The sequence below is a fragment of the Amphiprion ocellaris genome, chromosome 17 (genome assembly GCF_022539595.1).
Source record: "Amphiprion ocellaris isolate individual 3 ecotype Okinawa chromosome 17, ASM2253959v1, whole genome shotgun sequence".
Taxonomy (NCBI): domain Eukaryota; kingdom Metazoa; phylum Chordata; class Actinopteri; family Pomacentridae; genus Amphiprion; species Amphiprion ocellaris.
The window spans coordinates 33,525,879-33,538,595 of record NC_072782.1 but is presented as its reverse complement, the minus strand read 5'-3'; the positions used below and the strand labels follow the sequence as shown (position 1 = coordinate 33,538,595).

Sequence of the window (12,717 nt, the reverse complement as noted above, 5' to 3'; positions counted from 1 at the left end):
CAACCTGCTGATGGACACTTCAACATTTTGGTCCAACAGAAGATCACAGCCTTCAGGTCCCAGTTACCTCCAGAACCAGCCGGTCTACTGAGGAAGCTCCTCGTAGACTTTAGCTCTGCCTTCATCTCCAGCAGACTGTCTCTAAACCTCAAAGCTGCTGGATCAAAGACCTTCTACCAGCAGGACACCAGCTCTGCTCCACCAGCCTCTACTCTCTAACACCAGCACCACTGTGGGTGGACCTCAGGAGGAGATGAGTCCACAGAGATAAAGACTGACTGAGAACAATCTGGTCCTGAGTTCCACAAAAACAGAACAACCTCTCACAGACTTTAGAAGGACGCGAGCAGATCCTGATCCACAAACCATCAGCAGGAACCATGTGAAATAGTTCCTGCCTTCAGGTTCCTGAAGATCTCCTGGACCACCAGCATCACAGCAGCAGAACCCTAAGAGACTCTGAGAAGCCCTACCTGTGAACCTGAGGACCTTCTAGTCTCTAAAAGGAGGATAAGTTCTCCTAAAGCTGCTCCTACCTGATCCTCCTGCTGCTCATCACAATGCAGCGGCTGCAGAATGACTATCAGCTGATCTGCTCCACATGTGACCGAATCATCTCGTTAAAGCTGAACAGGACCGGCCTGTAGGTCTGACCCCGAGACGACCCACAGCACAAAGATCTCACACATCCAGGAGGACATGGATCAGGAAAACATTCCTGTGGTTGTTATTTAAAAAACTGAAATTTACTATTTACATTTTGTGTCTCGTTTGTTGTTTTATGTTTTGTTTTTGTCATTTTGTGTCTCGAGTTTGTCGTTTTGCGTGTCTTTGTCATTTTGAGTCTCAATTTTGTCTCTTTTATGTCGTTTTTTCGTTTTGTGTTGTTTTTGTCATTTGTCTTGTTTTTGTCGTTTTGTGTCTTGTTTTTGTAATTTTGTGTTTTGTTTTTGTCATTTGTCACATTTATGTCGTTTTGTGTCTCAATTTTGTGGTTTTGTGTCGAGAACCTCCACTTGGTTCCTCCTGAAGCTCCTCCCATCTCCTCATCCTGTAAATTTTTTTCTTTCTCCATGTTTCTGCTCTACTCTGCTTATCATCTGTAGATGTTCCACCATGCTGGATGGATCTCCAACTACTAGATCCTCTCTTCTCTGTTTCTGCTGCTTTCATTTTATTTTCCTCTCAGTCTCTCTGAGGAAACACTGCCTGCAGTTCAACCTGAAACTCTCTGGAAGTTCTGGTTCCCTGTTCTCCAACAGGGAACCAGAACCAGAACCAGGAGGAGGTTCTCCTTTCAGAAAACACTTTTTAAGGGACAATCAAAGTAAATTTCTGCTGTCATTTTGTCACTTTTTGGAGTTTTTTTCTTCTTTTGTGCAAAAATTGAGCAAAGCTGGAATCAGCACAGACTTAGCTGATCTGAGGGCTCAAACTGTTGGAGGGTTTTTATAGAAGATAGTGAAACTTATTTATTTTTAGAGGAACTTTGGTGATTTTGCTGGACTATTATAACTTTAAGCTGCTTTGGGCTCTGGTTCTTGTCCAGCAGTAGATGACTGTTAGTGATTCTAGTGTCTGGCTGATAAATGGAGTCGTTCTGTTGATTTCTTTCTTTCTAAAGCTGCCAGGTTAAAATTCTAGCCTTCCAGCCCCAGAACCACTCCTAGATCGGGTACAGGATGTTCTGGTTCTAGCGCCACCTGGTGAAAGCAGCTGGTTTATTTTTGGATAATTAATAAATGAGACTTGGACTACAGCAAACTGGATTAAATAGAACAACTTCAAGGTATTTTTAGTTATTTTTCCCAAACAAACAGAAAGTCAGAGTTGAAGGACTGGTGGAGCTGAACATCTGACACTTCTTCTCTGCTTCTACTGATTCCAGCTGCTGGATGGAGTCATTCTGGTCTTTCTTACACCTTGTTGAGTTCATTTCCGTGTTCCTGACAGGTGTTTCTAGAACTCACCTGTTCAGACGTGTTCAGGCTGAGCGTTGCATTAGAACTAAGATGTTAGTAGACCTCTTCTGGACTTGGTTTTGCACCTGAGCTGCTGGTTCCTGCAGTTCTCTGACCTAACCTGATGGAACGTCTAAATAACACTGAGTTCTGATCAGAAGAACCCGGCTGGTCAGAAGAACTCACGAGAAGGCCTCCTTGTCGTCATTGGGTTTGATGCAGCGGACGTAGTGAGGCGTCGTTGCGTTCAGAGTCTCCATGAGGAGATGAAGAGAGCTGCGGAACTGAAGAACACAGAACCTCATGAGAACCGGCAGCAGGAACGTTGTTCCTCAGAGTCCTGCAGAGGAAACAGAGAACCCACCTGGTGTCCCACCGTCTTCCTGTGCTCCTTGTTGGGAACTTTGGGAACTGACTTGGCCGATCGGACACTCACTCTGGACGACTTGGACGTCGGCACGTCGTCTTTCTCGTGGAACAGGTCCGCTACGAGCTGGAACTGAGAGAACACAGAGTTCATAGGAACCCAACGCACCATCCAGAGCAGATACAGCAGCTTCAGAACAACAACACCAGAACCTGCAGGTTCGCCATGTTTCTAGAAGAACTTCTATCGTCTGTTTAATCCCAACAAACGTGTGAAGATAAGATGTTTGATGGATGAAGAGCTGAGGTGGAACTAAAACTGTCAGTGGCAGGAAGTTCATCAGTGATACACTCATACTAATCAATAACTAATCAATGAAAGATGAGTGATCAGTTCAGCGCTGGTTCTAGTTCTGGCTCTAGTTCCGCTTCTGGGTGGTACCTGGCTGGCCTTCAGGATGTTGATCTGCTCCTCATAGACGGTGTCTCGGTTCTTTTCCAGGAAGCCGTCGCACTGATACTCCACCTGTGAGGAGGGCTTAGATTTAGTTTGAAATAACCTCTAATGGAATTCATTTTCCTCATATATAAACAGGAGGTGGAACATGAGCAGCACTGAGCCCTGAGGAACCAGTTCTCCAGGTAGATGTCTACCTTACCGCCCCTTCAGCCCCACATCTGTCTGAAGGATGGACTTTAAAGATTCCCTGACTGGGGTACTTTAGAACTGATCAGTATCTGACAACCCTTAGATCAATCTTGTCTTTGCTGTAGTCGCAGGCATTAACCTTTTGATGCACAACATGGGTCAAGAGATATCCATTTTCCATTGAATATGGGTCACTTTGACCCATGTTGTGCATCAAAGGGTTAAGAAGTCTTTGTCATGGTGCCCATCGCTGCTAAACTCCTCCAGGTCCTGGTGATCGTAGGAGCTTCAGGAGAAATCAGCCGGACTTCTCCGGAAGATGTTTTACAAAACGTCTTCCGGAGAAGTCCGTCTGGTTTCTCCTGAAGCTCCTACGATTAAAAGGTGCAACATTTCATGTCATGAACCTCCTCAGGAGTCTTTGTCATGGTGCCCGTTGCTGCTAAACTCCCACAATGTTCTCTGCTCTAACATGAACTGTAGTCTGAGAGACGAACCTTCTTTACAGAAACATCTGAGACTTTGAAGCACCAACACAACCATTTGGATCTATCATTCTGCTTATCTGACCAGTAACGTTCTACTGGAGAGTATCAGGAGAACCTTGGAACTCGGGAAACTTTACCAGCTCAGTTCAGGAGAGTCTGATAAGTCAAACAGGTTTCTGGAGGATGTTCTGACACTTTGGACCTAAACGTAGACATTGTTTCATTTGCAGTACTTGTACTACCCAGCTGTACTGTCCTTGTGTACTCTGCAGTATTTCAGTGTGCATCCAACAGCTGGGATGTTCTCCAGCTGCTCACCTTGTCAGCAAAGTGGATGATGATGAAGGATGTGTTGGACATTCGAGGTTTCTGGAAGTGGGCGCTGCTGGAGTGCTGCTTGTAGAGCTTCTGGGCCCAGTTCTGGTCTGTCCCCTTTGGAACCTAGAACCCAACAGCAGCATTAACTTTATCCAGACTGGAACCCAAATAACACGTGTCCCCCTGGCTGCTCCACATCTGGAACAAATACAGGACTTTAGGTTCAGACACCTGGAGTCAATGTAAGTTCTGGTCATTCCCTCTAGAACCAGCTGTGATTAGCAATATTATGGGATGTATCCTAGTGTGAACAGTTTAGTGTTCTAGAAGCAATCATTAGTTCCCTGGATGTGGTTCTGGTTCCTGATAATCCACCAGAGGAACCTTTAAAAGCTCCTTCTGGGTGATCTTTAATGTTGGTAGGTGGTTGGTTAGGACTACTGGAGACGATGGAAGGAGAAACCAGGACCATCCGGAGACTGGGTTCCAACACCTCTACTGTGGTTGCAGCATACAACACAACTGGATTACACGTTTCATTTCAACATTTGTAGTGTTAAAACTAAACAGTCAACTGTGAGTTTTTGAATCCTAAACTTGGTTCAACTTGATCAAACTACAATCTTCTAAAACCAGAGCAGGTCTGAGTCTTACTTTACACTCTTCATCCAGCAGGTCCAGGATGCCGAGTCGAGCCTCGATCAGGTCGATACAGGGCTGGTTATCGTAGAAGTCGATCAGAGTCCAGGGGATCTGCTCCTTCATGTACTCCTCCTGCTCCAGCTTAAACACATGCTGAGGAGATACGACATCTTCAGACCTTCTCAGACAACATCTTCAGACCATCTCCACAACAACATCTTCAGACCATCTGCACAACATGTTTAGATCTTCTCAGACAGGAGGTGAAAATTCTCAGAAGACTCACCGAGTTGAACTGCTGCTGGAGCTTCTCGTTGGCATAGTTGATGCAGAACTGCTCGAAGCTGTTCACCTCGAACGTCTCAAACCTGCAGACATTCACACAAGCAGAACAAACTGAAGATGTTTCCAGTTCCACCCTCAGATCAGCTGATTGTTAACTGCTCAGTAGCTGCAGGAACCTCAAGGTAGTCTGTTCTTAGATCTCTGGTTTAACTTGATCTAACGACTGGGTCTTCGTGAACCTCCTCAGGAGTCTTTGTCATGGTGCCCATTGCTGCTACACTCCAGGTCTTGGTGATTGTTGGAGCTTCAGGAGAAACCAGCCGGACTTCTCTGGAAGAACATCTTCCAGAGAAGTCCGGCTGGTTTCTCTTGAAGCTCCTACAATTAAAAGGTGGAACATTTCAGGTCATGAACCTCCTCATTAGTCTTTGTCATGGTGCCCGTTACTGCTAAACTCCCACAATGCTCTCTGCTTTAACTGTAGTATGAGTGACGCCTCCTCAGGTCTCTACAGGATTAAACAGGAAGAGGCTCCCCCTGGTGGAACAACCAGGAACTACAGCTGATCTATGGTACATGAAGGATGTATTATCAGAGAAAACGAGATCAGCAGGTAAGATGAATTAAAAGACTCAGATCAGATCAGATCAGGGGCAGAAAAAAATTGATTGGGACATCTGTAGAACACACTGACTGACAGGTGAGACAGGTGGGACAGGTGAGACAGGTGAAGGAGGCGTGTCTTGGTACCCGTAGATGTCCAGGACTCCGATGAAGGAGTGCTGCTTGGAGGACGTCTGCAGCGCCACGTTGATGTGCTCTACGATCCAGTCGAACATGCGGGCGTAGATGTGCTTGGCGAGCGCGTCGCGGGCGTTGGTGGCCTGCCGGGCGGACATGTTCTTCACATAGGTCTCGGAGGTGGTGGACAGCTTCCGGTGGCAGAGCCAGTGCTCCATCTGCTGGAGCTCCACCCCCAGCAGCCGGCAGAAGCTCTGCAGGTGAGGGTCGTTCTTCTGCAACACAAACAACGGGTCAGATCCAGGAGATACACCTTCAGCTGAGACCTTCTAGCAACCTACCGAGATGTGGCAGGACTCCCCGTCCCTCTCAGAGAAGATCTCAATGTTCCCCAGGTGGAGGATGGAGGCCATGACCTTAAAGATACTGATCTGACTGCTGTCACTTATACCTGAAGATGGACAGACAGACAGACACATGAAATTCATTCATGTATTTTGTAGAACTTAGTTCCACCCAGAAGATAACTCCAGGAGGAGATAATTCCAGGATGAGATAACTCCAGGAGGAGATAATTCCACGGTGACCAGACTGAAGAGCTCCTGGTTGTTTCAGCTTGTTCTCACCGAGCAGGTTAAAAGCTTCTCTGGTCTTCTTGAAGTCCTCAGCGTCGTTCACGCCCTCGATGAAGATGTTCTCTCCTAAAGACGTGTAGGTGAAGTCTTGAGCGCTGGCTGAGGATGACAACAGAAGGTCAGCGGTTAGATTCTGGTCAGTTCTTCTGGGTTTGAAGCTACAGTCATGGACCAGCATGGTTCCATCAAAACCCTCCCATGATGCTCTGCTGCTCACATCCAACACATGCAGCTTCTAGTGGTTGACACTAGCGATGACATTCGGGATATTATGATGTTCATAGATCAGCTTTCACATCAGAACCATCAGGACCTCTAAAGAAACACTTTATTCTTCTAAACCACACTGACTTTCATTTTGCTCTTATGTGTCGCTCCACTGATGAAAGGGGCCTGAAAAGAAGCAGTGAAGGAATATCTGAGCTCTGCACTTTAGCACGACATTCTCCTGTGTAGCTTCCAGCTGAGCTACTCACTGAAGGAAAAGTTTAAACCACAATCACTCATTTTAATAGCTAATGGTTCCTGGTGCTAATGGCTAGTGGTTGCTAATGGCTAATGGTTGTTGGTGCTAATGGCTAATGTTTGCTGGTGCTAATGGCTAGTGGTTGCTAATGGCTAATGGTTGCTGGTGCTAATGGTTGCTGGAGCTAATGGCTAATGGTTGTTGGTGCTAATGGTTGCTGGTGCTAATAGCTAATAGTTGTTGGTGCTAATGGCTAATTGTTGCGGGTGCTAATGGCTAATGTTTGTTGGTGCTAATGGCTAATGGTTGCTAATGGTTGCTGGTGCTAATGGTTGTTGGTGCTAATGGCTAATGGTTTCTGGTGCTAATGGCTAATGGTTGCTGCTGCTAATGGCTAATTGTTGCTGGTGCTAATGGCTAATGTTTGTTGGCGCTAATGGTTGTTAAGGGCTAATGGTTGTTGGTGCTAATGGTTAATGGTTGCTGGTGCTAATGGTTGTTGGCGCTAATGGCTAATGTTTGCTGGTGCTAATGGTTGCTGGTACTAATGGTTGCTGGAGCTAATGGCTAATGGTTGTTGGTGCTAATGGTTGCTGGTGTTAATGGCTAATGGTTGTTGGTGCTAATGGCTAATGGTTGCTGGTGCTAATGGCTAATGGTTGCTGTTGCTAATGCCTAATGGTTGCTGGTGCTAATGGCTAATGGTTGTTGGTGCTAATGGTTGCTGGTGCTAATGGCTAATGGTTGCTAATGGCTAATGGTTGGTGGTGCTAATGCCTAATGTTTGCTGGTGCTAATGGCTAATGGTTGCTGTTGCTAATGCCGAATGGTTGCTGGTGCTAATGGCTAATCGTTGTTGGTGCTAATGGCTAATGGTTGCTGGTGCTAATGGGTAATAGTTGCAAATGGCTAATGGTTGCTGGTGCTAATGGTTGGTGGTGCTAATGCCTAATGTTTGCTGGTGCTAATGGTTGCTGTTGCTAATGCAGAATGGTTGCTGGTGCTAATGGCTAACCGTTGTTGGTGCTAATGGCTAATGGTTGCTGGTGCTAATGGTTGTTAGTGCTAATGGCTAATGGCTGCTGGTGCTAATGGTTTTTGGTGCTAATGGTTAATGGTTGCTGGTGCTAATGGTTAATGGTTGTTGTTGCTAATAGCTAATGGCTGCTGGTGCTAATGGTTGCTGGTGCTAATGGTTGCTGGTGCTAATGGCTAATGGTTGCTGGTGCTAATGGCTAATGGTTGGATGCTTAAAGAGTCCGATCATTTCAGTAATTCTGAATCTACATGGTGTCAATTTTCTTTTCTGAACTTCAGACCTGCAGCCTGTCAGACGTGTTTGGATGTGTTTTGGTGTTTTCTATCATATTAAGGAGTTCATCTAGGTTCATGTGGTCCATGGTGGACGTTTTCCAGGTGCAGCTCAGAGCAGACTCACTGAGGCTGAGGTCCTTGAACTCTGGTAAAGAGGCTGAAGCACACAGCTGGTAGAAGATGTGGTAGTTCCTCTCGTCTTCAGCCTGAGACACAGACAGTGAAAGCCTTCAGTCAGACCACACAGAGGGAACCAGCAGGGCCTGGACAGGTGGACTCACCTGGAAGACGACGCGAGACTTCTCCAGCAAGTAGGTCCTCATGTTGGCTCCAATGATGTGGTAGTGGCGGCTGAAGCCGATCTGGATGTACTTCCCAAAGCGGCTGCTGTTGTCGTTCCGAGTGGTTTTAGCGTTTCCGATGGCCTGAAGGAAAAAATATGAAGTTAAATCAGCAGCGCCCCATGCTGGATGGATGCCCGCTGGTCTCCATGGAAACAGGAGAGTCATAAACTGAAGTCTGCAGTGGAGCTGAAGATTTCCAGGTCTTAATTAGATAATCAAACTGATGAATGGATGATCATAGATTGATTTATTAGACTAACTGAATGGTTGCAGATCATAAACTACGTACATCGGCTGGTTGATAATGAATAAAAACGTCTTCTGCTTTTAGGACGCTGGGAAATGTCCAGTTCAACTAGTTAGAAACAGGAAGTGGTGTCAGAATGTGGGTGGAGCTTCAGGTGGTTACAGATTAGACAATAAAACGTGTCCTCAGTGAAGATCAGCTGATCTGAATGAAGCTGGAACATCTAAATCTCACCTCCATGATGGGACTGGAGGCCAGAACTTTCTCCTCCACGTTGGTGTCATTGGCTGATCCGCCAACCGTGGCGAAGAACCTCATGGCGTATTTAGCAGAAACCGTCTTTCCTGCTCCGGACTCTCCACTAACGATGATGGACTGATTCCTCTCATCTCTACAGCACCACCAAAGAAGGAGGAGAAGCAGAAGAAGAAGGAGGAGAAGAAAAAGGAGAAGAAGAAGAAGGAGAAGAAGAAGGAGAATAAGGAAAAGAAGAAGAAGGAGAAGAAGACGGAGAAGAAGGAGGAGAGGGAGAAGAAGGAGAAGAAGGAGAAGAAAAAGGAGAAGAAGAATTTAAACAATAGTGACTTTTATGTCTTTAATATTTTGTTTTCATTTTTTTCTAAACTCATGATTATTCTTAAAACATTCAGAGTTTATCAGAGGAGCTTCAGGAGATACCAGCTGGACTTCTGTGGTTTCTTGAAGACGTTTCACCTTCATCCAAGAGGCTTCTTCAGTTCTTCTCCTTCTTCGAAGAAGTCTCTTGGATGAAGGTGAAACATCTTCAGGAAACCACAGAAGTCCAGCTGGATTCTCCTGAAGCTCCTAGATGACTGAAACTCTTCACAGACATTCAGACTTTATCTCTTTAATTGTATTTCTCTCCTCCTGTTTCTCTTATTCTGATGGATCAATAATCAGCTGATCAATCGGCTCTACCTGGCCATCTGCTTGTAGGCCTCCTCGGCCACGGCAAAGATGTGAGGGTCCATGTCTCCCATGTTCTGGCCGCTGTAGGCGTTGATCACCTCCTCACCGTAGATCTGCAGCTGCTCGTATGGATTGATGGCGACCAGAACGATTCCTGACCACAAACCGCACAAATTATTATTATTAATACTACTATTATTATTATTGACTAACACTAAATAAAGTACGAAACATGAAGAGGAAATATGTCAGGAAGAAAAGAACAGATCAATAACACGCTAAATCCAGACAACAATAATAAATACAACAGAAGAAGAATACAGCATGAATTAAACTAATAATACCATTAAAATCATAAAAGTTTAGCAAATATTCAATAATAAAGATGTTAAAGTAAAACAAAATATATTCTAAAGATCCACTAATTCATAATAAATCCTTAAAGGTTTAATATAAACGGATTAAAACAATTAGATGATGAAATAAAGGAGAAGATGAAAAAATATAATAATATATTAACAAAACAGAGAAGAAAAGCTGAAAGTAAATACAGAAATAACAGAAAAATGAAGACAGTAACTGGAATATATACCTGGATAAAACAACTAAAGGATGATAGAAATGAATTAGGATCAAAAATAATAATAAATACAGCAAATAAACAGGAATATGTTAATGAGAGTTAAAATTCAAAAACTACTGATAAACTAAATACATAAAGAAAGACAAAAACAGTAACTCAAGAGAATAAAAAAGAAGGTAAAGAAAATAGCTTAATGAAAGGATAAGAAAACAAATAAACAGGAAAAGTTAAGATTAATGATATAAAGAATAAAAGACATGTTAAATAAAATGCAGCAAATATTACATATGAACACCATAAACAAACAATGGGGAGCTGATCAGACAGTAGTAATGGATCACTAACCGCAGTAGATGTAGATGTGGGTTAGCGTTGGTAGGGTTAGGAGTTAGTAGGGTTAGGGATTAGGGATTAGTAGGGTTTAGGGTTAGTAGGGTTTAGGGGTTAGGGTTGGTAGGGTTAAGGTTTGTAGGGGTTAGGGTTAGTAGGGTTTGGGGGTTAGGGTTAGTAGGGGTTAGGGTTAGTAGAGTTTAGGGTTAGTAGGGTTAGGGTTAGTAGGGTTAGGGTTCAGGGGTTAGGGTTGGGTTACCGCAGTAGGTGTAGATGTGGTTGGACTCCAGGAACCGAACCCGCAGGTTGTGAAGAACGGCAGGTTCATGAAGGTAGCTGAGGGCCGTCAGGTCGTTCTCTCCAACCAGGATGTCCGGGTTCCGAAGGAACGGGAGAGGTTTGGCCTTCGGACCGACCGGGTACTCCAGAGACTGGATCAAAACAAGATCAATACACCATCAATACATGATCAATACAGGATCAATACACCATGAATACATGATCAATATACCATCAATACTTCATCAATACAGGATCAATACACCATGAATACATGATCAATACACCATCAATACATGATCAATACACCATGAATACATGATCAATACACCATCAATACACCATCAATACACCAGTTCTTTATCTCCTTAATCAATGATCAAAGTTTCACCTTCATCCTGTGAATATTTCCAGAGTTTCAGGTCCTTGAAGTCCATAGAGGAGATATCCCCTGGAGAAAGTTCTAGAGTACTCTAGAACTTTCTCCAGGTGTAGGTAGGTCTACTCTAGAACTTTCTACTGTTGTCGGTAGGACTACTACGTCTGTCCAAAACACTTTAAACCTTTTCCAAAGGGACTTGAACTTTGTCCAGAAAAATGATCTTAAAAGACTTGATTCTCTCAAAAACTGTTCAAAAATCAGTTTCAACCATTCAAACCCTGTCTTAGATCAGTTAAACATTTACTGAAGCTAAGTGATCATCAGTGTGATGGGACGTAAGGCCGTAGTTCTGGTTTAACCCTTTAAGGTCCTTCTGGGTCCCTGTAATGTTGGTGTTTGGTCAGAACCGGAACCAGGGCTATCTAGAGACCAGGTTCTCTCTGTTCTCTGGTTAATTAACAGAAATGCATCCAGGTAACGAACAACCGTAGACCGTTCCAGATATTGTCTGATCCAGATGTACATACCGTTTCATCTTCCAGCTGCAGATGTAGAACCGCTTCTCCCTCCTTGTAGTCTCTGCTGATCTCTGCTGCTCTCCACACCTCATCTGGGTCAGGGATCCAGACCCGGGTGAACTGGAACCAGCAGAACCATTAGTCAGTACAGTCATCCATTCATCTATTAACCATTAATTTATTCATCTATTCATTTATTAATCCGGTAATTAATCTATTCATCTATCAATTCATCCTTTAATCTATTCATATATTAATTTTTTCATCCATTCATTCTAATGAAACGCTGCTGCACAAATAAGAAACTAGAAATAATAGAACTTTAATTAGAGTTTTTACATTAAAAACTTTATCTTGTTAATAAACCAGTCGATGCCTGAGCATGCTCAGTAGGAACCAGACCAGAGTTAATGTGAAGGTAAACACCAGCTAGACACAGAACCGGCCTTTAGAACCAGCAGAACACCAGCTAGACACAGAACCGGCCTTTAGAACTGGCCTCTCTGATGAGAACCAGGAGGAACCATCAGAACCAGCCTCCCTGCAGTCAAACTGAGCTCAGAACTGTCCAGAAACTGTCCTACACTGAAGTGATTGTGTGCCTTTGTGTTGTTTTGTGTTTTTGTGTGTCTTTGTGTTGTTTGTGTTGTTTGTGTGTCTTTGTGTTGTGTCTTTGTGTCTCTGTGTTGTGTGTATTTGTGTTGTGTGTCTTTGTGTCTCTCTGTGTTGTTTGTGTGTCTTTGTGTTGCGTGTCTTTGTGTTGTTTTGTGTCTTTGTGTGTCTGTGTTGTTTTGTGTCTTTGTGTGTCTTTGTGTGTCTTTGTGTGTGCATCATCAGGTCAGCTGGTCACATGACCTGATATTACATCATCGCCTGTCATGCAAATCAGGTGCAGTGAAAGCAGCAGCTCATTTGCATATAGTTTACCTGAGGAACACCTGAGGTCACATGACCCTCATCCAACACACACACTGTGGGTTTATGTAACAGTGTGTGTGTGTGTGTGTGTGTGTGTGTGTGTGTGTGTGTGTGTGTGTGTGTGTGTGTGTGTGAGATCAGTGATCAATCAGCTCCATTAGCTGGGGGAGGAGTCTGCTCATTCATGATGCAGCCAGTCAGAGGACAGCAGGAAGTCTCTCTATCTGGGACACTATCAGGAACCGACCAATAGCAGAGCAGCGAGTGGAGCAGCAGGAATGAGGTCACACATTGTCTCCTGTTAGAACAAAACATCTGAGG

General features: G+C 44.2%; 1 protein-coding gene across 3 annotated transcripts in view; it reads right to left on the bottom strand.

The window, feature by feature from the left end:
- The window catches only part of myo5b (myosin VB), a 41,837-nt gene that overhangs the window by 22,469 nt on the left and 6,651 nt on the right, over window positions 1-12,717 (bottom strand). For all 3 annotated transcript variants that reach the window (XM_023268635.3, XM_055019250.1, XM_035947325.2), the window contains exons 2-16: window positions 11,488-11,598; window positions 10,559-10,730; window positions 9,396-9,540; window positions 8,691-8,847; window positions 8,147-8,290; window positions 7,990-8,071; window positions 6,077-6,184; window positions 5,792-5,901; window positions 5,460-5,725; window positions 4,711-4,792; window positions 4,437-4,577; window positions 3,783-3,905; window positions 2,770-2,853; window positions 2,326-2,460; window positions 2,148-2,245 (exon numbers count right to left, since the gene is read on the bottom strand). In XM_023268635.3, coding sequence (XP_023124403.1) covers window positions 2,148-2,245; window positions 2,326-2,460; window positions 2,770-2,853; window positions 3,783-3,905; window positions 4,437-4,577; window positions 4,711-4,792; window positions 5,460-5,725; window positions 5,792-5,901; window positions 6,077-6,184; window positions 7,990-8,071; window positions 8,147-8,290; window positions 8,691-8,847; window positions 9,396-9,540; window positions 10,559-10,730; window positions 11,488-11,598 — 1,958 coding nt within the window. The remainder of the gene's footprint in view (window positions 1-2,147; window positions 2,246-2,325; window positions 2,461-2,769; window positions 2,854-3,782; window positions 3,906-4,436; window positions 4,578-4,710; window positions 4,793-5,459; window positions 5,726-5,791; window positions 5,902-6,076; window positions 6,185-7,989; window positions 8,072-8,146; window positions 8,291-8,690; window positions 8,848-9,395; window positions 9,541-10,558; window positions 10,731-11,487; window positions 11,599-12,717) is intronic.